General features: G+C 57.2%; 1 protein-coding gene across 5 annotated transcripts; it reads right to left on the bottom strand.

The window, feature by feature from the left end:
• Positions 1-14,694: 14,694 nt before the first annotated feature.
• GBGT1 (globoside alpha-1,3-N-acetylgalactosaminyltransferase 1 (FORS blood group)) lies at positions 14,695-25,088 on the bottom strand. 5 transcript variants are annotated; one of them, XM_070378759.1, is made up of 8 exons: positions 24,979-25,075; positions 23,889-24,169; positions 23,700-23,799; positions 23,051-23,116; positions 17,914-17,961; positions 17,795-17,830; positions 16,943-17,077; positions 14,695-16,004 (listed from the first exon to the last, which is right to left on the bottom strand). In XM_070378759.1, exons 2-8 carry the CDS (start codon positions 23,953-23,955, stop codon positions 15,317-15,319), a joined length of 1,140 nt encoding a protein of 379 aa, XP_070234860.1. In that variant the 5' UTR covers positions 23,956-24,169; positions 24,979-25,075; the 3' UTR covers positions 14,695-15,316. The 5 variants fall into 5 exon arrangements, with proteins under 5 accessions (XP_070234860.1, XP_070234861.1, XP_070234862.1 ...); XM_070378760.1 differs by having other exon boundaries at positions 14,695-16,001; positions 24,979-25,073; XM_070378761.1 differs by lacking the exon at positions 23,889-24,169 and having other exon boundaries at positions 23,700-23,888; positions 24,979-25,088.
• Between the last annotated feature and the right edge of the window lie 2,518 nt (positions 25,089-27,606).

Below are 27,606 nucleotides of genomic sequence, written 5' to 3'. Positions count from 1 at the left end.
GGGGTGCCTGCTGTCCTCCTTCCCACACTTCTTCTCCAGCAACGGAGTTCCTGCCGGCCGTGGGGGTGGCAGGGTGAAGATGCCTTGGGTTTCCAGGTTCTGGGGCTGAGCTACACATCCTCTGTCCCACCCTCCTGCCACCCACAGTCCCTCTGCCCAGCCCTGGACTTTGCTCCTTCCTTGGTGTCTCCCACAGAAGGCAAGACGCCAGGGCCTCCCCTCTCGGCCTCCGCCTGCTCATACCTGGGACTGGCGAGAGGGCGCCAAGGCACCAGGTAGCCTCCCCTGCCGGGGGACTCTCCACGAGCTGGACAGGTCTCCGTGCAACTGTCAGGCGAGAGCACACCAGTGTGAGCCGGGCGTGCGCCGAGCACCTTAGAGCCCCGTGAGCTGGTAAGCTCGCCTACCCGTTTAAAGATGAGAGGCTGGGGGTCCGGGCATGAACACTCAGGCCTCCTCACGGTCAAGGCTCGGGCCTGGAGCTTTGAACAAACAAGATGCCTGCACACATGTGCACGCGCTTTCACAATGCACGCTCTCCCTTCCCCAGGCACCTGTCGTGTGTCTGCACACGTCCTTTCACACACGTGCTCGCTCAGCCACCACCAGGTTGACACATGGTCACATATTCACTCAGAGGCTGGGGAGGCTCCCAAGATACACGTGTGCAGGACGGCACACCTAGGCCCAGGACCCTCGCCCTGCTGGGTGCCCTACTGGCAGACGCCACCACCCCGTGTCCCTAGGCTTGGAAAGCACACTTCCTCGGGGACGCTCCAAGCCCGCTCCTGGCAGGGTGAGTGAGAGGGGAAGGAGGCCTGACCCTGTGCAGGGATTTCCTGGACCCAAGGGGCTGTGGAGGAAACTGCTCTTGAAATCCTGGAGAACTGCCATCATCTGCTGCCAGTCCAGCCCTTCCACACCTGGCAGTGCCCACCTGCCAGATCCGGAGCCAGACAGGGCCTCAGGCCAGGTGGACTGCCTCGCCCTTGAACTTCAACTCCCAGTAACCAGAAGGTCAAAGGGCAACCTCCTGGTCAGCACACCTTGTGATAGGGTGGGATGGTGGAGTGCTGGAGGTCAGGGGCCTGGAGCACCAGCCTCAGGGAGGAAGGCCATCTCACCGTATGGTCTGGGCAACTGTCTCAACTTCTCGGGGCCCCTGTTTCCCCACCTGGAAATATGAGTGGATTCAAGTCGGGGGCCCTGCCTCTAGCTCCTCGGGGGCAGTCACGGCTTGTCCACACAGCCGATGGGCCACCTGGCCACCTGCCTTCCTGGAGGGGAAAAGACATCTCCTGCCACGGGCAGGCTTCCCAGGTGGCGCTAGTGGTAAAGAACCCACCTGCCAACGCAGGAGACATAAGAGATGCAGGTTCAATCCCTGGGTGGGGAAGATCTCCTGGACGAGGAAATGGCAACCCACTCCAGTATTCTTGCCTGGGGAATCCCATGGACAGAGGAGTTGGCGGGCTACAGTCCCCAAGTTCGCAAAGAGTCGAACACGACGGAAGCGACTGAACACGCGCATGCACGGCACCTGTAGAGGGCTTGCCTGTGCCCGGGCCAGGGGCTTCACACACCCTGACCTCCAGGAGTCCACAGGTGAGGCTGCCAAGACACCTAAGAGTGGAGGGACCCACCTGTCTGGATGCTGCAAACCCTAGCCAGGCTCCCTGGTTCTTGCCTCCTCCTGGAGGACGCAGCAAGGCAGGAGAGGCGCATGAGGGATGGTAAAAGCAGAAGGGCAAGGCCCCGTCTGCCAACCTGTCCCTAAAATGCTTTCCAGAGAACGCAGCTGGGAGCGGAGACGGGAGGCAGGGCCGGTCAGGGGAGTTGGAGCAGCGGGTCAGCCAGGTTTTCCGGGAAATAGGGGCCTGGAGGTTCCCAGAAGCCCGCCTACCTGGGGACGTCGCTCAGGAAAGGCAGCCTTCCAGGGCCTGAGTCTCCCCAACCCAGACTTCTCTCTCCCTTCTGACCTCTAGACAGCCTTACCTCCCAATGCCCGGGGGAGCCAGGGCCTCCCTGATAGATGGCGATGGGGACGGTTGGGGCTGGGCTCCCCCACCCTTTGCCACAGCCCAGACAGATGGGAGTGGACCCGGGCAAGAATCTCCCTGGAATGGAGTCAGGCGCTGGCAGCCCCGGGGCTTAAAGGGCGTCCTCTGCCCCTCCCCCACCACATTCTCACTCTCCCAGTTCTGAGCTGGACAGGACTGGGAAATGGCCTTCTGGGACAAGACCGGTGATCAGGGGAGGCTCCCAAGAGGGGAGGAGGTGGGTGGTGGGGGTGGGGGGGGGAAGTTCTTGGGCTCAGGGCTACTCACTGGCCAGAGGACTTTGTCTCCACTGTCCAAGGTCAGCCCCTCCCCACCCCAGCTCCAAACAGTCAGGTGGGCACATCTGGACGGTCCGGTGGTACCAGAAGAGGCCCTGTGCCTTCCCCAAGCCAACCGGTTCTGGATCCCCAAGCCAGAAAGTGGGGGAGGATCTGGGGTGCCCCCAGGCCCCGGGGTGGGACCCTCCGCCTCTTACCCTGCGCGGGTAGTGAGGCGGGGTGAGAAGATCCCAGCGGCTTCAATTCGGTAAACTGCGCTCCCGCCCGGGGGCAAAACCCAGGAGGTGGGCAGCGCCCCCGCCCTGTGGTTCCCTCCTGCCCCTCCTCCCGGGCCGCCCGCTGGGCCGTGGCTCACCTCGTCCGCCCGCGCGCCCGGCGGCGGGACCACCAGCATGAACGCGGGCAGAGGCGCGCCGCCCGCTCTCGCCGCCAGGCCCGGCCGCGCCCCCGCGCCCGTTCCGGGCACAGCCGCCAGCGACCCGGACCCGGGCCATTGTCTGCGCCGCCCTCGCCCCGCCCCCTCCTCCCGCGGCGCTCCACGGGGGCCGGGGGTGGGGCTGGGCAGTCAAGGCCAGGATAGTCAGGACCCCCCACCCCGCGCACAGCCCGCAGGCCCAGCACATTACCGGGTACCACCGGAGCCTCCCCCAACTCCGGAGGTGGGCACACCCCCTCCGCCTTTGACGGATGCGGCCAGGGAGGCACAGAGGGTGATGGCTTGAGGTCACTTAGAGAGTGCATGGACCCGGTCAGACTAGGATGCTGGCTCCCTGAGGGCACCCAGAAACCCCTGTGTGTATGGGGGTGGGGGGGGGCGGTCACCAACAGTCCATCCCTCACTGCCCTCCCCAGAGAACGTCTGAGGGGCTCACACCCTGCCCAGCTCCCACATCCAACCCCTGGGTGGCCTGGCCCCAACCAGGCTCCCTCCATTCCAACACACCCTTCTGTCCTGGGGTCAGGGGCTCCATCCTGGCCAGACACGGCCCTCATCCATGGGCTTGGCTCTGCTGGACACAGGATCAGCTCCCTCAAAGTAAAAGTGTCCCATGAGAGGCCCACAGGGCCGGACTGTCTTCCCTCCCCACGGCAGCCCCATGTCCTCACACCAGGGAGCAGCGAGGCTCCCAGGGCTGGTGCCAGTTCCAGGACACTCGAGGCTAAGCCCTGAGCTGGGGTAGACACAGGTGCCCGTCTCCAAAGCCAGTGGCCTACCCCACGAGGCCGCCTGCCTCCCCTTGAGCATAGAGATGGATGCAGGTGGGCAGAGGAAGAAGAAACGGTGGCTGGCTTGGTCCTGGCCCCTCACCCTCCCACCCCAGGGCCCCATAAGTGGCATAATTGACGCACTGAATGGTTAACACAGAGATACAAGGGTAGATGGGGCTATAGATGGGGAAACTGAGGCTAGCAAGAAGGGGCATGCCAGGGTCACACAGCCAGTCTCAAAACTGGCCCAGAACCAAAATCCCCTATTTCAGGGGCTCCACCTACTGCCCCCCTCCATCCACACCCTGCCTGGCCATCCTGCTCCAGGCTAGGTTGCTCACGGCTTCAGGTTGTAGGGGGTACAAAGCACAAGGTGCTCTCCCCAACTCTGGCTGGTGCCTGGCTCTGCCCACTGTGCACTCTGACCCTGCATTTTATGACATTCTGCTACCGTCAGCTATCACTCAGGTCTCCAGGAAAGGGACGTTGCTAGGGGCCAGGCCTGATGCCAGGTGGCTGGCTGGCAGGCTGGGGTGATGGGGAGCGGGGGAGCAGGCTAGGGTTTCCCTCAGGAAGGCTCAGAGGGTGGAGCTGCTGGGTGGAAGTAGAGGGTGCTGTGGGTCAGCCACCAAGGGTAGTTAAGGCATACACACAGGCCATGGGAAAGCCCCGGCCCTGAGCCTTCCTGCAGGCAAGTATTTTGGGGACCTTCAGTTGCCAAGCGACTGCTCCAGGTTGCCATGGGAACTCTTTCTCCCAGGGCTTATCATTTTTAGGGGGAAGCCCTCTTATCTCCATCTCCCTCTCCCTGGCTTGGCTGCCCCGGGAGAATTCATCAAGGTCCCCAAACCTCATTCCCTCACCCCCCAGGGAGACCTCCTAGCCGTGACCCTAAGAGAAGACTCTTTGAGGTTCAAAAACCCAGAACCCTGAGAAAATGCAGAGAACAGAGTCCAAGGCCTTCATTATAGTGGGGAGAGGGTGAAAGGGGTTCATTAGCTCTGTTTACGTCTCTGCTCCGGCTGTTAACCACCACCTTGGGGCTGGCCCTGCCCTGACCGTTGGGAGCCCACTGTAATTGGAAGGAATTTGGCCCCAGCACCCACGCCCAGCCCCTCCCAGGCTTGTCTGCACACAGAGACGTGCCCCTACCAGCCCTGCCACCACCTGGCTGTGGGAGCCCCCTTGGACTTCCAGGGCCTCAGTTTCCCCAACCATCAGTGGCTATGGCAGAGGAGCCATCCTGCAGATAGAACGAGACACTGTGGCCAAAGCGTGGGCACAGGGAAAGTGCCACGGGCTGGCTGTCGTTAGCAGGCACCTGCCCTGCGATGGATGGAGGTGTGGGGTCACTCCACAGAGGGTGGCCCCATGGCTAGTGTGCCCCTGATGGCAGAGTGGCCAGCAGAGCCAGGTCCCCAGGCTCCCGGCCCAGCGCCTTCCCCATGGATTTATCACTTGCTCTGTACCCTGTCCCTGCATTCTTCCTCTACGGGGTCTTATCCCCTTGGATGGGAGCCAAGGTGCTCCATGCAGGCCAGGTGCTCAGCTCTGAGTCTCCGTGGATGAGCGTCTGCTGTGTGAACCCGTCAGTGACCCACCGCCAAGGGCTGTTGGCCCCGGCCTCGTGAGATTCAGAAGTGCCCCAGAGCCGCGGTAAGAGATGGCTTCCGTTTCCCAGGCCAGGGCCAGGCGGGGCACTTTGCTGCATCTCACTGATGCCTGGCGACTCCCACTGTCCCTCAGGGAGCCCAGGGCCCCTGCTTCTCAGCTCCAGAGGGCACGCCCAGCTTTGTACAACAGGGCAGAACCTCCCCCAGGTGAGCAGTGGGAAAATCAACACAGCATCGCCTCTTCTTTGGGCAGGACCTCTGGGGAAGGGGCTTCTCCAGCCACCACCTGCATGCCCATCCATCTCCGTGGCTGCCTTCAGGGTCCCTCTCCCCCCGACCCCCCACATCTGGGACACACGGTCCCCGGCCCTGCAGTAACGGGAGAACTGTCTGGAAACCGCCAGGGTAATCATAGCCGCAGGGGCCCCTGCAAGCAGCTGAGAACAGCCGGCTCGGCTTGCAGGTGAAGCAGGAAAAACGCAGAACTGACAGCCCACGTGGGTCTGACCCGGGCTGGGCTCACGGGCTGCCCATCCAGGTCGCCACCCAGTCTCTCCCCTGCGGCCCCGCCCTGTTTGGCTTCTCGACCGTGCGTCACCCCTGAAATGACTGTGGGCCTGGTCTGTTTACAATTTGGAGCGTGTGGTCTCCTCGCAACTGGAAGGTGAGACCTTTGTCTCTGTGGTGTGGCCGCTGAGGGTGGCCACAAGCAGGGCACAGCGCCACCTGCTGGTGCTGTGCCAGGACGCCCCTAAGCTGGGGGGCACCCCCAGGCTCCACTCACACCCCACAGCCCTGTGCCAGGGGCCACATCCTAGACACCTGATCAGACCCAAACACTCCCCCATCCCTGTGGACACGTGGGAACCTGGCCTTTGGGGGTAGGATCACTCCAGTGCCCTTGTCCTGGATTGAACTTTGTTCCCACAACATATAAGTTGGTGTCCTAACCTCATGCACCTGTGAATAAAACCTGATGTGGAAATAGGATTTTTTAGCAGCACTTAAAAAAAAAATTTGTTGGAGTATAGTTGATTTGGGAGGGATTGGGGGCAGGAGGAGAAGGGGACGACAGAGGATGATATGGCTGGATGGCATCACTGACCCGATGGACGTGAGTCTCAGTGAACTCCGAGAGATGGTGATGGACAGGGAGGCCTGGCGTGCTGCGATTCGTGGGGTCGCAAAGAGTCGGACACGACTGAGCGACTGAACTGAACTGAACTGATGGTTGATTTACAATGTTGTGTTAGTTTCTACTTACTGTACAGCAAAGTGACTGTTTATATTGATACATATACACATATTCAGGCTTCCCCAGTGGCTCAGTGGTAAAGAATCCACCTGCAATGCAGGAGACTGCGGTTTGGTCCCTGGGTCAGGAAGATGCCCTGGGGGAGGGCATGGCAACCCACTCCAGTTTTCTTGCCTGGAGAGCCCCATGGACAGAGGAGCCTGGCGGGCTATATAGTCCATGGGGTCACAAAGCATCAGACATGACTGAAGGGACTCAGCATACATATACATATATTCACTCTTTTTTAGATTCGTTTCCTGTGTAGGCCACTCCAGAGTACTGAGTAGAGGTCCCTGTGCTATGCAGTGGGTCCTTATTAATTACCTATCTTATATACAGTTGTGTGTATATGTCAGTCCTGGTCTCCCAATGTATCCCTCCCCCCGCCTCCACCCTCGGTAACCGTAAGTTTGTTTTCTACATCGGTGATTCTATTTCTGTTTTGTAAATAAGTTCATTTGTACCATTTTTTTAAGATTTCACATATAAGTGATATATGATATTTGTCTTTCTCTGGAAATAGGGCCTTTGCAGATGTGATCAAAATGAGGTCATTCAGGAGTAGGCTGCTGCTGCTACTGCTGCTAAGTCACGTCAGTCGTGTCCGACTCTGTGTGACCCCGTAGACAGCGGCCCGCCAGGCTCCCGTCCCTGGGATTCTCCAGGCAAGCATACTGGAGTGGGTTGCCATTTCCTTCTCCAGTGCAGGAAAGTGAAAAGTGAAAGTGAAGTCGCTCAGTCGTGTCCGACTCTTCACAGACCCCATGGACTGTAGCCTACCAGGCCCCTCCGTCCATGGGATTTCTCAGGCAAGAGTACTGGAGCAGGTTGCCATTGCCTAGTCCTAATCAAATGACCAGTGTCCTTATAAGAAGACAAGACGGAAGACTGGACACAGACACACCGAGGAGGCCAAGTGAGGACAGAAGCAGACTGTGGAGGGGCGTGCTTACAAGGTGAGGAACGCTAAGGATTGCCGACAACCACCAGAGGCTGGCAGAGGCGAGGCGGATCCCCCTTCTAGAGGCTTCAGAGGGCCTGGGGCTTCCGACACCTTGATTTTGGACTTCTGGCTTCCGGACCAAGAGACTGTAAATCTCTGTTGTTTTGAGCCCCACGGTTTATGGTACCGTTACCGCAGCCACAAGAAACTAACACACCGGGCTCCTGGGGCCAAGCCGTCTCTCCGCTACCCCGGCCAAGTGCAGCCAAGGGCACTCAACAGATGTCAGGCCCAGGCGCCACCCTCACATTCAGCATTACATTCCCCGCCTCAAATCATCCCCGAACACAGGGCATCTCCTTTCAGGATGAATACCTCTCTGCACATCCACTGCCTCGGTGAATCCCACCAATAACCCATGAATGGTTTCACAGACAGACCCACCCTGGCTGAGACCCCAGCCCAGCTTCTGGTCCCAGACACTGTGAGACGGTCGATGTGTGCCCTGTAAGCGCCCAGGGAGGGGGATTCTGTCACATGGCGCAGACCCCAGCACACACTTCCAAGTCTCGCCCTGCCCTCCTCTCTGCCCTCTGCCCACAGCTTTCACGGCCACCCTCGCTCCTGTCTCACTTCCTCTCCCGCCAGCATCTCTTCTGTCTCCAAGTCTCTGCATCTTTGACTTTCTTCCAGACTCCTCACAGCGTGCAAGGCTGGCGCCTCTTGTCCTTCTGGTCACAGCATCAGTGTCACCATGGAGGCCTTTTAGACACCCCATCCCAGGGGTTCTTGACCCTCCTTCTGGGACCCTGACTCATTTCCCAGGAGCACGTGCTATTCTCTCACTCATGGACTCACTTTCCTGCTTTCTGTCCATCTGCCCTCTGAGCCGTAAGCTCCTGGGTGAATGCCCGGGGCACAGTCGCTGAATCGACAGAGGATCTCAGAGCCCTCTCCTGCCTCTGGGCCGCTCATATTGCGGATGTGGAGGCTAGTAATAAAAGCTGCCTGTTGGGTGAGAGGCAGCCGGACTCCCTGGGGTCCCTTCCCTGCGCCAGTCGCCACCACTGAGCACTGTGGGCACAGCCCGCCCCCTCATGATCAGCCCGAGCACTGCAGCCCCAGACAGGGAAAAACCAGAAAACAAAACCCACACCTTTGTTTGGGTGTAGTCACGGCAGCGGCTCTCTCTCCCTCACAGGGGCAAAGGAGCCCGACCGGCTGGCTCCAGGGGCGTTGTGCAGGACCTCAGAAGCTGTCCTCGTCTCCCTGTTTCCCTCCACTGTCCCGGTCCCCAGGTCCCTCCGGAGGCCTCCTCATCCCAACCGGGGGGTAACTAACTCCACCCCCTTCCAAATGAGGAAACCCAGGTGCCAACAGAGATGGCACTTTGCCCCTGGACAAGTGGTCCAGGGCTTTGCCTCCTTCTGCACCACCCAGGTCCTCAGCCCTCCAGGCTGCCACATGTTCAGAAGGACCTGGAGGGAACAGATAGTATTTTCCAAGGACTCGGAGCACAGTGGGTCAGGGATGGAGAACCAAGGCCAACAGACTCTTCTACAAGCTGTAGAACCCTCGAGATCACCCCAGCCATGCACCCTATATTACAGCGGAGTAAACCGAGGACTTCTCTCCTGTAGCTCCCTCTCCACTAGGGGCAAGCCTCACTGTGGCTCCAGGTGCCCAGATGCAGGACCCCAGAAAGTGTCCTCTCCAGGCTGCTCTGGGGATGCTCCCTGCCCAGGTCGACTCCCGGGAACCTGCCCACCTGCCCCTGGCATCTCTGTCCCTCAGCCTAGGGCCCTGAGCCTGTTGCCAAGAGACCGGATGGTCCTGACCCATGGTGGAGCTGCTTCCTACAGCTTTCTTCTTTCCCCCTTGCCATCTCCGTGTCCACCGCTCCCCTGAATGTATGCCATGGTCTCCACCTGTGAGGTCACTGTGTGTGTCTGTGGGCACGTCGGGAGGCCGAGAGGACAGGGCCCCTCGTGGGAGGGGGAGGGGACGGACAAGGGTTCCCCCAGGACGTCAGGGGCTCTCCTTCCCCAAGGAAACTCCATGGGAGTGGCTGAGCCCTGAACTAGGAGGCTGGAACCTTTCCTTCTCTTCTGGAGTTTGCCCTCCTCCCCCCGGCCCCCCCGCCACGCCGTGGGCCCCGGGCCAGCCCCTGTACCTCTCCTGGCCTCAGTTTCCCAATCGTACCAGGAAGGGCTGGACACGGAACTGCGTAAGCGCGCGCTCTGCGTGGACTCTCCCTCCCGGCTGAGTCCGGTGTGGGCGGGGTAGTCGGGGTAGGGGGGCATTCGGTCCTCCCTCCACCCGCGACGACGGGGAGGGCGATCGCGGCCGGGCGGGGCACTCACCTGGCAATCTACCATCATTCTCAGCCCCGGCAGCACATCGCCGGCCCCAGGGCGGGGCTCCGGGCTAGCAGAGGCCGCTCGCCTCGGCCCGCGCGCGGCGCAGGGGGGCGCCCGGCTGCGGGGCTCATGGCGCGGCCTCCCGTCCCCGCCGGGCCCAGGGCTCCGCCGGCGCCCGCGCCGCTTCCATTGTCTGCGCCCGCGCCGCGCCACCGGCCGCTCGGGCCGCGCCGCTCGGTTGCGCCCGGGCTCCCGGGCTCCGGCCGGGTGGGCGGGCCCCGCCGCGGCCCCGCCTCCGCTCGTCCCGCCCCCTGCCCGCCGCAGGTGTGAGGGGCGGGCCCCGCCGCGCGCAGCGGCCTCCCGGGAGGACCGTGGGGGTGGACGCCGGCGGGGGCAGGCGGGTCGCGAGCCTGCGGCCGCGCGCGCGCGCGCGCACATCCAGGGCCTGCGCGGGCCCGCGGGCGGCGCGTGCACCGGAGCCCCGCCTTGCCGCGGGCTCGCGCGCCGCGCCCCGAGGGCTGACCGCGCGCTGTGGACCCAGCGCGTCCCCCACCCACCACCGCTTGCTGCATTCCTCCTGTGCCCCCTAGCGCCTCAGATCAGATCAGTTCAGTTCAGTCGCTCAGTCGTGTCCGACTCTTTGCGACCCCATGAATCGCAGCACGCCAGGCCTCCCTGTCCATCACCAACTCCCGGAGTTCACCCAGACTCAAGTCCATCGAGTCAGTGATGCCATCCAGCCATCTCATCCTGTGTCATCCCCTTCTCCTCCTGCCCCCAATCCCTCCCAGCATCAGAGTCTTTTCCAATGAGTCAACTCTTCGCATGAGGTGGCCAAAGTACTGGAGTTTCAGCTTTAGCATCATTCCTTCCAAAGAAATCCCAGGGCTGATCTCCTTCAGAATGGACTGGTTGGATCTCCTTGCAGTCCAAGGGACTCTCAAGAGTCTTCTCCAACACCGCAGTTCAAAGGCATCAATTCTTCGGCCCTCAGCCTTCTTCACAGTCCAACTCTCACATTCATACATGACCACAGGAAAAACCACAGCCTTGACTAGACAAACCTTTGTTGGCAAAGTAATGTCTCTGCTTTTGAATATGCTATCTAGGTTGGTCATAACTTTTCTTCCAAGGAGTAGGCGTCTTTTAATTTCATGGCTGCAGTCACCATCTGCAGTGATTTTGGAGCCCAGAAAAATAAAGTCTGACACTGTTTCCACTGTTTCCCCATCTATTTCCCATGACGTGATGGGACCAGATGCCATGATCTTCGTTTTCTGAATGTTGAGCTTTAAGCCAACTTTTTCACTCATCTTCTTCAAGGGGCTCTTTAATTCTTCTCCACTTTCTGCCATAAGGGTGGTGTCATCTGCATATCTGAGGTTATTGATATTTCTCCCAGCAATCTTGATTCCAGCTTGTGTTTCTTCCAGTCCAGCGTTTCTCATGATGTACTCTGCATATAAGTTAAATAAACAGGGTGACAATATACAGCTTTGATGAACTCCTTTTCCTATTTGGAACCAGTCTGTTGTTCCATGTCCAGTTCTAACTGTTGCTTCCTGACCTGCATACAAATTTCTCAAGAGGCAGGTCAGGTGGTCTGGTATTCCCATCTCTTTCAGAATTTTCCACAGTTTATTGTGATCCACACAGTCAAAGGCTTTGGCATAGTCAATAAAGCAGAAATAGATGTTTTTCTGGAACTCTCTTGCTTTTTCCATGATCCAGCAGATGTTGGCAATTTGATCTCTGGTTCCTCTGCCTTTTCTAAAACCAGCTTGAACATCAGGAAGTTCACGGTTCACATATTGCTGAGGCCTGGCTTGGAGAATTTTGAGCATTACTTTACTAGCATGTGAGATGAATGCAATTGTGCGGTAGTTTGAGCATTCTTTGGCATTCCCTAGCGCCTCGGGCCACCCCAAACCCCACCGGGCGGGGGTGCTGGGCCGCGTGGTCGTGTAGGCCTGGAGATGTGGGAGTCACGGATTGTGCACCCGCATCCTTCTGTCCTGCACCTCGTGTCCGGGCCAGCTCGATGCACGGCTGGGACAGCAGTCCTGGAGGCAGAGTAGGAAAAGGAGATCACGCCCTCCCCCACCCCCACTCCCTTGTCTTTCTTGACTTCCAGATACGAGGTCCAGCCTTTCCCCAGCTGTAGCCCTGGTTGGTGAATGGGGGGCTGGAGGAGCCCAGGGAGGAGGGGGTGGCCCACCTGGGCTGAATGCCTGTCAGGGGGCGTTAGTGTGACTAAGGATACCCCTGGGTGCTCAGGGATTTTGCCCCTTTTAATTTATGTACAGTGACCTCAGTTCTCAAGGTCGCTCAGATGTAAGTGAGCAAGGCCAGCTGTGAACAGAGGACTCAGAATCATTGCCGCTCACCTTTGCCCAGCCCACGGCGCTGACCATCAGAGGCCTTGTCCTGGGTTTGGCTCTCCCAGCCAGGCAGTGTCCTGGGCCCAAATCCTCTGGGTGTCTTCCTCTCCCTGCTTTAATCCCCAGCCCTCCCTCCCGAGGGCAGAGTTACTGAGCCCATTTTTAGTGGAGGAGACTGAGGCCTGAGAGTCACCTCTCGAGCTGGCCTGTCACAGGGCCGTGAGTGGCCCCACTGTGGGTTCGAGCCCAGGTCGTTCTGACCCAATGGCTGTGCTTTCACAGGAGCCTGCAGAGGTGGCCTCTCAGCCTGGCCTTGGAGGTGAGTCCATGCTGGATGTGGGGCTGTGGGGAGGGACGCTGCAGGCAGGGGGCTCTGAGGGGGAGAGCACGGGGTTGGTCCCTGAGGGAGCAAGGCTGTAGGGAGGCTGGGTGCGGGAGGTGAGGGGTGCTTCATGGACCAGCCCGCACAGGGCTCTGAGTGCAGGGTAAGAAGTCGGGGGTCAGTCACCGCAGGTTGGCGGGGGTCATCGCAGGCCGGGGCTGCAAGGCACGGTCTCCAGGTGATTTTGTCAGAGCTGCAGCACCTCAGCCGGGAGGAGCTTAGCGAGAGTGTTATTCACCCCACCACTCAAGCGTGCACCCCTGCGATGCCACCAGGGATGGGGCCTGCTCCTCCTGTGCACAGAGGGGACTGTGGTGGGTGTCTGCCTCTTCTCAGGGCTGGGCATATTGCCCAGCTTCTCCAAGTGCCTGCCCAGAAGGCAGTGCCCAGAGGGCTCCCAGCCATAGTCCCATTTGATCGTCACCCCAAGGCCTCAGGGTGGTGGAGTGGCCTGCCCAGCACCCCATGTGTGCTAGGACAGACTAAAACCCGTGTTCTCTCAGCTGCCTCACATTCATGAAGCCATTCAACATTCAAAGAATGCCTCCTGGGTTTCAGGTACCGGGGTAAACCTGGTTGACCAGCACCTGTATCCTCTTGGGGTTTATGAACTGGGAAAGGGGTGGAGATGGGCAGAACATTGTAACTGAAGACATAGGGATGAGTATTTATGGGAACACCAAAAGGCACCCACTCTGGAAGGAAGGGGGAACAAATCAAGGCAGGCTTCCTAGAGGAGGTGTCATGACTATGTTCCTGGAATTGGGCCAGGTGATTGGACAGGGAGGCCTGACCAGTAGGCAGCGTGAGCAAAGGTATGCTGGTGCTGGCCCTGTGGCAGAGCAGTGATGTTGGACTGTAAGGCGTGGGGAGGAGCTAGTTGGTCACGAGGGGACAGGAAGCTTACGTTTCAGGGGTCTCCATTGCAGGGGACACTGCAGACATTTTGCATTTGTGATTCTGTTGATTTCTATTTCTGGTACTCCCCCTCTCTCTGCTGGGTCAGGCCTGTCTCTTGCCACCCCTCCCACTCCTGCCAGGCCCCGTACTTCTTCCCACCCACAGAGCAGCTCTGGCCCCAAGCCCTCAGCTCTCTGGGAAAGTAGCCTGGACCCTGTTTTAGGTATAGGAGTTGGGTAGTCATTCACTCAACTGTGTCTGAGGGCCATGCCTGGGATGTTGTCTGGGATAGCCACAGTGCCTGGGGGCTTGAGCTGAGGCTGAGACAGGCCCATCAGCTGGACCCAGAGCTGGGCTGGAGTGAGCAAGGGTTCCTTTCTCTCCTATGACGCTGCCCAGGCGCAGGGCCACTCCTCCTCCTCTGGTCTCCACGTCAAGGGCCTTCTCCCTGCTCTAGCACGGAAGCTCGGTGAAGGCAGGGCCTGCCCCTTCAACACCGCCAGCTTCATACACTCCCCAGGGCAGGGCTGGGCACCCTGGGAAGGTGGGGACACATGGGCCATGGATCCACTCTTGTCCCTCTGCCTGGGGAGCACCCCAGGGCCTCTCTGACTCGTCCTCTCCGGCTCAGGCTATCTCCCCACGTGCTCTTGCAGACTGAGCTGGCTTGCCATCCAAGCACAGGCTGCAGGAAGAGTAGGCTTCGGGCTGGCCCCAGCTTTGCCCAAGGTGCCCAGGTGGGTAGGTTCCTGCTCCTCCTGACTTGGCCAAAGACCATACCCCCTGCCCTCTACCTTATGTGGCAAGGATGCTGCTGCCCCCAGGGGAGTGCATACTTGGCCCCCCACCCCCCGCCCACTGCTTCTGTCCCACCAGGCAGGTGCGACCGCTGCAGGGCTCTGAGCCCCTCTAATCCTAGGCCTGCCTTGGCCTTGGTGCCCCGCGCCCGCCAGGAGTCCCCCAGGCTGAGGTTGATAGCAGATGCATCAGACACACGTGCTCCGCACTTAGGGACCAAGAGCCCACAGGACGTCCAGCTGGGGGGCAGGGGCTCTGCTCCCCCTGACTCAGGAGGGCTGCATAGCCGGTGATGTTTTCACTTCACCCATCTCCCAGGAGAACTGCGATGAAATCCTGCCTGTTGCAGCGGCCAGCAGCAGCCCAGGCTTTCTAGAAAACTGTACCCCCGCCTCCCACCCAAGCTGACTGTACTTACAATCCAGGCTGCCTGTATCCCTAGGGGCCTGGCAGCCCGGATGCTCAGAAATGCAGGTGAAGAAAGCCTGGTTAGGGCCTAGCACACGCTACTTTTATTAAACGCTGCCCAAACCCTCTTACAGAAGAGGTGCTTGGTGCTGGGGACCATCCACCTCGAGTGAGGCAGGGACTTGAAACCAGAGGGCCTAGAAGGCTCCTCTGGGTCCTGAGTGAAAAACTGGCTCCGGAGGCTGACGGGGACACAGTGGGGACCCCTGCAGCCAGAGAAAAGGGGGGTGGGGATGCCTTTCCTACAAGTGTTAGAGAGCGCAACTTCAAGGGCAGCAGGCAACGAATGGGCGGGTGGCAGAAAGGGGATTTGGGGCGCTGGGTGGGGCTGCCCCGAAGGCTCGTGAGCTGGCGGAGGCCCCGTCTCCTTCCACCTCTGGCCTCCCCTCCTTGGGCCTCGGAGAGTGTGATCTTTGCGTTCTCCTCCACACGGACACTGCTCTTCACAGTGGACAGAGGCCTTTCCAGGCCCGTCTTCCCGCTGGATTCCACCAGCAGAGGCGGAGGTTAGATGGCACAGGGCTGGTCCCACCTAAGGCTTGAGGAGTGAGGCCCCAGAGCCCAGAGGCTCTGGTGAGCCGGGCGCTCGCTGGGGTTCCCCCGTCCACGGCGGCCCCACCTCTGCCGTCAGCTCCGCAGCCGGGCAGTGTCCTTGTTCAGGGTAGAGAAGCGGATCAGCTTCAGGCTGGGGGGCTGGGGCTTCCTGTCGTCCCAGAGGTACTCGGGGGACAGCACCTTGGAGGGCTTGTGCGAGAGGAAGCGGCGGTTCAGGTGGCTCTCCTCCTGGCAGGCTGCCATGATGCCGTTGGCCTTGTCTGCCAGGATGCCCATGTGGCAGCCCCTGGTGAACTCATACACCCTGGCCACCCGCCCCCCGAAGACCGCCCTGCCATAGTAGAAGTCCCCCTCGCCATCCGCCACGAAGGCGGTGGAGACAGGCCGGCGCTCATAGGGGAACTGGTGGCGGGGGACGGTGAAGTAGTCCGGGTGGATGGCAGCCACAAGGTCCCCCAAGGTCTCAGGGCCCCATGGGTTCCGGAATGCCATGTCCACGTCCAGGCAGAAGAGGTAGTCCACCTCCCGGTGCGCCCTCTTGGCGATGTGCACGCTGATGGCCTCCATCCGGCGCATGGAGGCCTCCTCCCACTGGGAGGGCCCAGGGACTGGGATGACACTGAGGCGGCGGCCAGGGCCCAGCGGGACCCGAGGAATGGCCTGGGGGTCGTGAGTGAAGATGTAGTAGTGCACGCGGTACCCCTGCATGAAGAACCGCTCGGCCGACTCCAGGAAGTGCTGGACGAACCGGGTATACCTGCTGGAGAGGACCCCGTCATGCACCACGGCCTCTGCAGGGCCACTGCCTGGTCCCCGCTCCGGGTGGGCACACCCCGCGGGGCCCAGGGCTAGGCTGGGGTCCCCCTCCCAGCTTCCTGTCTCAAGAAGTCACTCTGGTCTGCCCCTTGTCTGTCAAGTTCCCCTGATCACAGTACCAACCTCTAGGGACCGTCCTAAGAACGATATCTTGATGATATTCACAGGCTGCACGCCTTGACTTTTCCTGAGCACTTACAAGTGCCAGGCAATGTTCTAAGGGATTACCTCCTGGCCTCACAAACTCCCCGCTTTACAGACAAGGACACTGAGGCTCAGAGAGAAAAAAGGAGTTGAGAATCGGGTAAGTGGCTGCACATCAAGGGGAAGTGAGTGGTGCTGGGTGCTGACTGGGCTGGGGGAGAGGGAGCCCCCCGACTCCAGGTGGGCCATTCATTACCTTTAGTCATCGACCGCCCCCCCATTGGGGTCCCTCTCTCAGGAGTCCCAGAAAGGAAAGGCCAGGTGGGGTAAGGGAGGAGGAGGGAAAACAGGGGGCGTCCAGAGAGCAGGCAGGCCCGGGGGTGGAGGAGAGAGGATCCCCAGGGCAGGGCCAGCTCTCTCTTGACCTGCCTGTGGCCTGAGCATGGACCCTCCATTTCTCGGGGCTTGCCATTCCTTTACACCTGCCTGGATGGTTCAGGGGAAGCAGACGGGATGAGGCGGCAAGGTGTCTCCTGACAAAGGCTCCTGGTGCTCCCTCACTGGGCTGCCTCCCCTCCCCGCTTGCATGCCAGGCCCAGACCGCCTCTTTCCTCCAGGAAGCCCTCTCCCACCATCACACTCTGCTCTGTCGCTTCCCACCTGGCACAGCCTCCCTGGTGCCCGGGCAGGGTCCTGTCTCTCCCCAGACCCCACCCCCACCCCCAGCCGCCTACTCACTTTCCCACAGCAAACGCCGTTAGCCCGATGGTCAGGTTCAGTGGCTGGTAGATGTGATGCAGAAGCTCGGCATTAAAGGTTCCCTCGGAGACGATGGGCGCCAGCCAGGGTGTGAGTGTCAGTAGCTCTGTGGGCCTGGCAGCAGAGGAGGCCGAGGGGGCTGAGACCCTCCCCTGGGGAAAGCCTCCGTCTCATCTTGGTCCTGCCTCCCACGCTGTGTGACCCTGGGCAGCTTGATCCCTGTCTCTGGGCCACCGTATTCTCAAGTGGGGATGATAATAGCTCCTTCCCAGCGAGGGCAAGAGGGCCAGGAGTTACTGCATGTCCAGTGTCTAGAGGAGCCTGGCGTTTCTGGGGTCTGCTAAGGGCCTCGGAGAGGGGGGTTATCATTCTCATAATTAATCATGGATCGAGCACTGAAGGCACGGTGCTCTGCAGTTTTTTTGGTTTGTTTGTTTGTTTTTGGCTGCGTCGCCTGGCTTGCAGGATCTTAGTTCCCTGACCAGGGAGCGAGTCAGGGTCCTTGGCAGTGAAAGCACACAGTCCTAGCCACTGGGGCTCTCAGGAATCGCTGCTCTGCATTTTGCCAACCTCATTTCATCTGGTCCTCTGCCCTGTCGAGTGGGTATCACTAACCATCCACCTGTATAGAAGCAGCTCAGAGGAGTTGGGTCACCTACCCAAGATTACACAGCTGGTGACCAAGCTGGACTGGAGCCCAGGTCCCAGAGTGCCCGGACCCCAAGGTCAGCTGACCCCTGCAGCACCCCAGCTTCTAAATCAGAGCTTTGCCCCCGACCCCCACCCCCTCGAATCTCTCCATCCTGCACCCAGGCCCTAATCAACACCTACTTTTGCTCCAGCAGCTTGGGCTGAGGGTACTGTGACCTGCAACCAAGAAGGGCAAATGGTTAAAGGGATGGCAGCCCCCTGCCCTGGGGCCACAGAGGGCGAAAGGACAGGCTGCTTACTGTGCCACGGGCTGGGACGGCTCCTCCTCGTACTGAAGCTTCATGTTGCTGGTGGGAGAGGCGAGACAGGGCCATCAGTGTCGTTAGTAGAGATGCTCAGCAGGGATGGATGAAGCGGGGACAAAATACCCCCATGGGCCAGGCGCCCCCTCCCCCAGGCTCCCTGGCCCCTCCTCCATGGCTCTGCCTGCTCTCTGGGGGCTGGGCTCCTACAGAGGCCATCCATCCAGGGTCCCGTGTGGCAGGGCGGTGATTCAACATGGTGCCATTTGTCTCTACAGTCTTTTTCGGCTCTGGAAGAGCCTGGGCACCGTGGAGAAGCTTTGAGAAGCTGCAAAGTGAGCCCAGTTCTGCCTCTTTCTAGCCCAGGAGCTCAGACAGACGAGGCTGCAGGTGAGGCGCCTCCGGCTGGAGAGACCCAGGGCTGGACATCCCACTCTTTGGGGTTTTGTCCCCTCTCCCTTAAAGTGGGGACAATGACAGAGTCACTCCACAGGGTGGAAGTGAGGCCTGGAGACGGGAAAGGCCTGCTCCTCTGACCCAGGGAGCCGGTCAGAGCCACTTCCAGCAGACCTGAGGCTGCCTGTGAGGCTCGGACCACCCGAGGAGGGTGCCTGCCGCTCACCCGGTCTCTTCATCTATCACCACGGTGGGCTGGCTTCGGCTTCCCGGAGCTGTGCTGGTGCCTCCGGCTACGCTTTGTGTGTGTGGTAAGGTATACAAGACGAAGATTTACCACCTTAACCATTCGAAAGCATAGAGTTCCGGGGCATTAGGTACACTCACGGTGCTGTGCAAACATCACCTCCACCCATCTCTAGAACTTGTTCATCGTCCCCAAATTGAAACTCTCTCCCTGAGACACTGCCTCTCCATCCCTTCTCCCAACCCTTGGTAACTATTATGCTTACTTCCATCTCTGTAAAAAAAATCTTCTGTTTTTTTTTTTTTTTTTCAATAAGATCTCTATTCATTTTGGCCACGCCATGTGGCCCGACTTGGAATCGAACCTGTGCCCCCTGCATTGGGAGTATGAAGTCTCAACCACTGAACCACCAGGAAGTCCCATTTCTCTATACTAGAGATCTCTTACAAATGAAACCCTACAGTATTTGTCCTATAGTGATTAGCCTATACTCTGGAAGATATATTTTTTAAAGTTGATCCATCAACTTGGCCCTCTGCCTCAGTTCCATACAAACAAGCACATTTCAGGTCCTGCTCAGAAAGTGACGGGACTCTGAGAAGTTGGTCAGAAGTGAGAAGAGGAAAGGGGCCCTCGTCCCACACTCCCGGCCATCGGTGTCTCCCTTCGCCTCACCAGCCCCGACACGCTCTGCTCTGGCCACATTAAAGAGTCAGACATAAGAACACCAAAGCACAGATGAGCCAGAGCCAAAATAAAAACAGGAACTTCATGTTTCCAGACCTCGGAAGGTAATAACATTGAAAGAAGAAATCCAAATGAACAGAGAGGAAGGTGTGACCATTTAAAACTAACAAAAAACCTCCAACTGTAATCTGTTTAAAAAACTCAGACTGCAAATAATTTTTAAAAAACTGCAAATAATTAGAAAAACAAAAGCACCGAGTACTTTCAGCCAAAGGTGGTGATAGACGACCCACCAACAGGCCAAGCGGGGAGGTGGTGGAGCAGGCGGGCCACCAGAGAGGAAATTCAGTAAATGGGGAGGCGTGGGGCGATGAGGGCCGTGGTCCAAGGAGCGAAATTCAAACCACAGTGCATTTCCCGTCTCTCAAATCAGCAAGGTTTTAGTTTTTGTTTTTCATGACACCTAATACTTGCAGATACCAAAGCAACATTTCATGCAAAGATGGGCTCGATAAAGGACAGAAATGGTATGGACCTAACAGAAGCAGAAGATATTAAGAAGAGATGGCAAGAATACACAGAAGAAGTGTACAAAAAAGATCTTCAGGACCCAGATAATCACGATGGTGTGATCACTGACCTAGAGCCAGACATCCTGGAATGTGAAGTCAAGTGGGCCTTAGAAAGCATCACTACGAACAAAGCTAGTGGAGGTGATGGAATTCCAGTTGAGCTATTCCAAATCCTGAAAGATGATGCTGTGAAAGCGCTGCACTCAATATGCCAACAAATTTGGAAAACTCAGCAGTGGCCACAGGACTGGAAAAGGTCAGTTTTCATTCCAATCCCAAAGAAAGGCAATGCCAAAGAATGCTCAAAATACCGCACAATTGCACTCATCTCACACGCTAGTAAAGTAATGCTCAAAATTCTCCAAGCCAGGCTTCAGCAATATGTGATCCGTGAACTTCCTGATGTTCAAGCTGGTTTTAGAAAAGGCAGAGGAACCAGAGATCAAATTGCCAACATCCGCTGGATCATGGAAAAGGCAAGAGAGTTCCAGAAAAACATCTATTTCTGCTTTATTGACTATGCCAAAGCCTTTGACTGTGTGGATCACAATAAACTGTGGAAAATTCTGAAAGAGATGGGAATACCAGACCACCTGACCTGCCTCTTGAGAAATTTGTATGCAGGTCAGGAAGCAACAGTTAGAACTGGACATGGAACAACAGACTGGTTCCAAATAGGAAAAGGAGTTCGTCAAGGCTGTATACTGTCACCCTGTTTATTTAACTTATATGCAGAGTACGTCATGAGAAACGCTGGACTGGAAGAAACACAAGCTGGAATCAAGATTGCCGGGAGAAATATCAATAACCTCAGATATGCAGATGACACCACCCTTATGGCAGAAAGTGGAGAAGAATTAAAGAGCCCCTTGAAGGAGATGAGTGAAAAAGTTGGCTTAAAGCTCAACATTCAGAAAACGAAGATCATGGCATCTGGTCCCATCACGTCATGGGAAATAGATGGGGAAACAGTGGAAACAGTGTCAGACATTATTTTTCTGGGCTCCAAAATCACTGCAGATGGTGACTGCAGCCATGAAATTAAAAGACGCCTACTCTTTGGAAGAAAAGTTATGACCAACCTAGATAGCATATTCAAAAGCAGAGACATTACTTGGCCAACAAAGGTTTGTCTAGTCAAGGCTATGGTTTTCCCTGTGGTCATGTATGGATGTGAGAGTTGGACTGTGAAGAAGGCTGAGTGCCAAAGAATTGATGCTTTTGAACTGTGGTGTTGAAGACTCTTGAGAGTCCCTTGGACTGCAAGGAGATCCAACCAGTCCATTCTGAAGGAGATCAGCCCTGGGATTTCTTTGGAAGGAATGATGCTAAAGCTGAAACTCCAGTACTTTGGCCACCTCATGCAAAGAGTTGACCCATTGGAAAAGACTCTGATGCTGGGAGGGATTGGGGGCAGGAGGAGAAGGGGACGACAGAGGATGAGATGGCTGGATGGCATCACTGACTCGATGGACGTGAATCTGAGTGAACTCCGGGAGTTGGTGATGGACAGGGAGGCCTGGCGTGCTGGGATTCATGGGGTCGCAAAGAGTCGGACACGACTGAGCAACTGATCTGATCTGAATACCTGCAGCCCCAGCCCAGGCGCAGTGCAGCTGCTGGGGTGGGGGAGGGTGGGGAGGTGTATCTGTGTTTGCCGCGGTCCCCCGTGGGGCAGGGTGGGGAGGTGTATCTGTGTTTGCTGCGTCCCCCTGGAGAGCTTCCAGGGGCTTCAGGTCATGTTTTGGTAAAGAACCCGCCTGCCAATGCAGGAGACGCGAAAGATGCAGGTTGGATCCCTGGGTCCAAACAAAACCCCTCATGTCCTATTGGCCTGAATCACTCTGACTCAGGGTCAGGAAGATCCCCTGGAGGAGGAAATGGCAACCCACTCCAGTATTCTTGCCTGGGAAATCCCATGGGCAGAGGAGCCTGGCGGGCTGCAGTCCATGGGGTCATGAAGAGTTGGACACGGCTGAAGCGACTAAGCAGGCAGCCTGGAGAGCAGCCTGATGAGATGGATGAAGACCCTGGCCATATCCTTTGGCCCAGGAACATACCAAATAAAAGGATTTCTAAGATGGAAAAAGCTGGGACTTCCCAGGTGGCCCAGTGGCTTATACTCCATGCTCCCAAAGCAGAGACCTGGGATTCAATCTCTGGTCAGGGAACTAGATCCCACGTGCCACCCACAACTAAAGATCCTGCATGCTGAGAGGAAGATGGGAGGTCCTGCGTGCTGCAACTAAGACCCAGCATAGGCAAATAAATTAATTTTAAAAAAAAGATGAAGAACGCTTTATATCCAGAGTTGCTCATTACAAACTAACTTAGAAGCTGGTAAACCAGAAACAACCTAAATGCCCCACAGCTGTTGGTGGAAAAAGGAGATGGTTTAAGAATTAGGGCCCAGCCCCTGGGTGGAGTAAAATGACGGTGACCAGATGCCGAAAAATGAAGCCAATTCTGGGGAAATACGATAAGAACTGCAAAAACATTCTGGTCACAGCTATTTCCAACAGCAAGCGTACTTTCTGCTTTCAGAACAATCTGAATAGAAAGTGCAGCAATCAACAAGCTGACCATGGAATCAGAGTGCAATTCATGCCCCTGGACACAAGAGGGTTTTTGTTTTCTTTTGTCTTTTCTGTTGTCCTGCCTAATTTACTACATTCTGTTTATAATAGTGAAACACACCTTACTGTTAATTAGTCGTCTATGATCCAGATTTTAAACTTTCCTTTCGGTGTCATGAAAACCAGAAGACCACGGGGCCAAATGCCACATTGAGACTGTCCCAAATCATCTTTATCACTCTGAACTGTCCAAATGTCAGATCTGTTATCTGAGGGAGACTGGCCACGTGTGCATTTGTCCTTCGAATTCACAGAGAGCACAACATTGAGCAAAAAGGTCAAGTCCTGAAATCATTCTTTCCTGAGCACCTTCTATATACCAGGTGCAGCACCAGGATATTTACAGGCATCATCACACCCCAAACCCTATCCTCCCATTTTACAGATACGGCAAGTGAGGCTCTGAGCTATGCAACACGCTCAAAGTCACACCGTGGAGAGGGCACTGCAAGGATACCTGAAGATGGAAACAGGGAACTTCCACATTCATGGCTCAGAATCATGAGTTTAGGACCTAAGAACCTACAAAGTGACCTGAAAAGCCTTCCCATCTTCCCTATTCCGGGGGCCCCTAAGTCTGCCTGCCCCATACTTACAAGATCTCTGGGCAGGGGAGATAATAGGGGATGTAGGAGACCAGCAGCCAGTTCTCGACATACACCCTAGGAAGGAAATATATGTGTTGACTTGATTTTTAAGCTGAGGCTGAGAAGTCACGTTGGTGCATGTTAGTGGAAATGCAGGTCCCCAGTGGCGCACCTGGGGTCCCCCCCTCCCCCACCCTCCACCTATTAGTCCTTGGGTCTGGCTGACCTCAGAGGACAAAGCCTCCTGGCCTTCTGCAGTGAGTCATTATACAGCTATGCAGCCATTCATTCCTGGGGGAGGAATATTCTTGACACCAGTCCCACAAGGGACTGGTGGTGTGGGGGAACCCCCAGAGCTTTGCGGAAAGGACACACGGGGTAAATTCTGGAGCATAGACAGGAGTTCCTCATTAACACAGCTAGAAGAATAGTCCAGGCAGAGGCAAGAGTTAGGTGTAGAGGCCGGGAGGTCAGTGCAAAGGAAAACCCGTAAGCCAGGCTGGGTCAGTCGTACTGGGGCTGGTGGGGAGGGACAGGTGTGCCTAGAGAAGAGGGTGGGACCTGGAAATCCTGGGAAGGGGTCCAGGTTTGGGGGTTGAGATGCTGAGAGAGGGAGGAGTCTGGGGTGGGGACAGAGGGCTGCAAGGGGCATGCTCACCACAGAGAGCAGAGGGTGATGCCCAGCAGCAGGCAGAATCCCAGGCCCAGGGCCAGTCTCAGGCAGTGCATCGCTGGGGGCAGCCTCTGAGCCTGGGCACCTGCAGAGACCGAGTGGGTCTTGGTGAATCGGCCCACCTCTCTCAGGGGTGTCAGGCTCAGAGTCCAGGTCTCCGGGGTTGGGGAATACCTGCAAAGGGATGCTCCTTATCCACAGGACACTGACCGCTGCTCTGCCCTCCCCTGGGCACCACCATCAAGGGGAATGTGGAGTCCAGGCGTCGTCCTGTCCAGCTGGACCCCAGGCCCAGATTTGGCAGTTCCAGGGGACAGAGGCTCAGGATTCAGCCAAAGCCGGCTGCTGTGCCTTGGGAGAGGCACTGGGCCGGAAAGGCGACTGGCCGCCCCCACTGCCTTGGCTCGCATGTCTCCCTCCTGAAACCTTCCATGATGAGCCGGCCTTCCTAGCGACTAGGGCCAGAGGACATGGAGCCTTAAGGATTCTGGGGGAAACAGCCGGGTCGCTGGAAATCCAGCCCGGGGCCGGAGCCGGCACCGCGGGGGCACACGCGGCCTGGGGAAGGGGGTTGCTGGGCAGAGATGGGTGGCGGCGATCTCCCTGGCAGGGGGTGGGGGCCAGGGGTGGCAGCCGACTGTTCCTCCGTTCCTCCGGGAGGCAGAGCTCTCCCGGGAGCACGTTTCACCTCTCACCGGCTCGGCGCCAACCTTGAGCAAGGCACTCTCCTCCGCGGTCCATCACAGCCTGGTGGCGGGGGCGAGGGTGGGGTGGTCCTCCTCAGCTATAGTAGGGGTTGGTGCGGGGGACAAGACGCAGTACGCGCCGCTCCGGACACGAGGGGAGGGCTGTGAAAGCGCTAGGCCCAGTCCGGGCCACAGGGAGCGCGGGACACCCCTGCGTCCGCCCGAGGTCAGAGCGAGGTCCCCAGGCAGGAGCTTCGGGGCTTTGGTCCCGCTCACTCCGTGGCCTCTGGCAAGCCCGCTGGAGCTCTCGCTCCCTCTGCGGACCTCGGCTTCCCCACCCGGGCTTGGGGCGCCAGTTCCTCCAAAGGCTCCACCTGACGCGTCGGCTCCGCTAGATCGTGGGGCGCGCCGCCGACGCATAGCCCGGCCCGCACCCCGGCCGCCCCAGCCGGTGACCTGCACCCTGGAGCCCGGGGCCCGCACGCGAGCGCCTCCACTTCCGCCTGCCACTGCGGGCCGCAGCCAGATCCGTGGCGCGGCGGACGGAGCGCGACTGTCCCTGCCGCCTGCAGACTCACCTCTTGAGGCCGGACCGAGGTGGGGACGAACGGAGGGGCGCAGCTGGGCCCGGAAATCAGGGACGCGGCTGGCCCGGGCGCCTCAGGTAGCGCGGTGGGCGGGGCCGGACGCAGCCGGTGGGCGGGCCCGGGCGGGCTCGAGGGGGGCGGGGAAAGGAGCCTCTCGCCCCGCCCACCGGCTGATGCTCATCCCACCCGGCCTCGACCCGCCCACCAGCTGCAGCCCCGCCCCCTAGAGGTCCCCCTGGGGCTCTACACTCTGCGGGCCACGTGGGCCACGCGGGCCACGCCTCCAAGGCGGAAGACCCATCTTAGGTGAGAGGAGCGTGGGTCAGGGAACTCCGGGATGGGGGCGCGATGCGCGCTTGAGAAGTCAGGGATCCGATTTGGGGAGAAAACTTTATTGTTTTTAGGAGAGCGTTGAAACAATCACTGGAAGGGAAAACCAGAAGGACGTCGTCCTTACTTTCTGGCTTGGGATCATCACTCTTGCTTAGGAGCCCTGAGCCTGGCACGCCGGCCTGGAGACCGTGAGCAGCTCTTGGAATCTCTCGGAGCCTCTGCCTCCTCTCTGAACGGAATTAGCCGTACTTTCCTCCAGAGGTTGTACTGACCCTGGTTCATCCTAGGGAGTCCAGGAGCCCCAGGAGAACTGTCTTAGATATCTACAAGGGTAGGCCAAGGGAAGAGATAGTGGACCTCAAAGGCAGAGGGGTGGTCAGGGAGGGAGCATTCAGAGAGACAGAAAGGAAGGCACCCTGTTTGTAAAGAAGGGAGCCCTAACAAGGGCCAGTGACGAACAGATTCAAGGGATTAGATCTGGTAGACAGAGTGCCTGAACAACTGTGGACAGAGGTTTCTAACACTGTGCAGGAGGTGGTGACCAAAACCATCGCAAAGAAAAAGAAATGCAAGAAGACAAAGGGGTTTGTCTGAGGCGGCTTTACAAATAACTTAGAGAAGAAGAAAAGGAGGAAATGTACCCCTCTATATTCAGTTGGGTATGTCTTTTCTAGCGAAAGGCAAGGGAGAAACGGAGAGATACACCCAACTGAATGTAGAGTTCAAGAGAATAGCAAGGAGAGATACGAAAGCCTTCTTAAGAAACAGTGCAAAGAAATAGAGGAAAACAATAGAATGGGAAAGACTAGAGCTCTCTTCAAGAAAATTGGAGATACCAAAGGAACATTTCAGGCAAGGATGGGCATGGTGAATGACAGAAACTGTAGGGACCTACCAGAAGCAGAAGGGATTAAAAAGAGGTGGAAAGAATACACAGAAGAACTATACAAAAAAAGTTTTAATGACCTGGATAACCATGATGGTGGTCACTCACTTAGAGCCAGACATCCTGGAGTGTGAAGTCAAGTTTGCTTTTGGAAACATTATGACAGACAGAGCTAGCGGAGGTGATGTGGAATTCCAATTGAGCTAGTTCAGATCCTAAAAGATGCTGCTGTTAAACTGCTGCATTCAGTATGCCAGCAAATTTGGAAAACTCAGCAGTGGCCACAGGACTAGAAAAGGACAGTTTTCATTCCAATCCCCAAAAATGTTCAAACTACCATACAACTGCGCTCATTTCACAAGCTAACAAGGTAATGTTCAAAATCCTGCAAGGAAGGCTTTAGCAGTAAGTAAACTGAGAATTTCCAGATGTACAAGCTGGATTTAGAAAAGGCAGAGGAACCAGAGATCAAATTGCCAATATCCACTGGATCAGAGAGAAAGCAAGGGAATTCCAGAAAAACATCTACTTCTGCTTCATTGACTATGCTAAAGCCTTTGACTGTGTGGATCACAACAGACTGTGGAAAATTCTTGAAGAGATGGGAATACCAGACTACCTTACCTATCTCCTGAGAAACCTGTATGCAGGTCAAGAAGCAACAGTTAGAACATGGAACAACAGACTGGTTCAAAACTGAGAAAGGAGTACGTCTAGGCTGTGTATTCACCCTGCTTATTTAACTTATATGCAGAGTACATCATGAGAAATACTGGGCTGGATGAAGCATGAGCTGGAATCAAGATTTGGGGGGGAAATAACAGCCTCAAGATATGCAGATGATACTACTCTAATGGCAAACAGTGAAGAGGAACTAAAGAGCCTCTTGAGAAGGATGAAAGAGGAGAGTGAAAAAGCTGGCTTAAAATTCAATATTCAAAAAATGAAGATCATGGCATCCAGTGCTATCACTTCATGGCAAATAGATGGGAAAAAATTGAAACAGTGACAGACTTTATTTTCTTGGGCTCCAAAATGACTGCGGATGGTGACTGCAGCCATGAAATTAAAAGACGCTTGCTCCTTGGAAGAAAAGCTATGACAAATCTAGACAGTGTATTAAAAAGCAGAGACATCACTTTGCCAAAAAGGTCCATATAGTCAAAGCTATGGTTTTTCCAGTGGTCATGTATGGATGTCAGAGTTGGACCATAAAGAAGGCTGAGCGCTGAAGAATTGTTGCTTTTGAACTGGGTGCTGGAGAAGACTCTTGAGAGTCCCTTGGACAGCAAGGAGATCAAACCAGTCAATCGTAAAGGAAATCAGTCTTGAATATTCATTGGGAGGACTGATGCTGAAGCTGAAGCTCCAAAACTTTGGCTACCTGATTCTAGGAACTG

The sequence above is a fragment of the Bos mutus genome, chromosome 11 (assembly GCF_027580195.1).
Source record: "Bos mutus isolate GX-2022 chromosome 11, NWIPB_WYAK_1.1, whole genome shotgun sequence".
NCBI classification, from domain to species: Eukaryota; Metazoa; Chordata; class Mammalia; order Artiodactyla; family Bovidae; genus Bos; species Bos mutus.
Note: the sequence above shows the minus strand (reverse complement) of the source record. Positions and strands in the feature narration are given on the sequence as shown.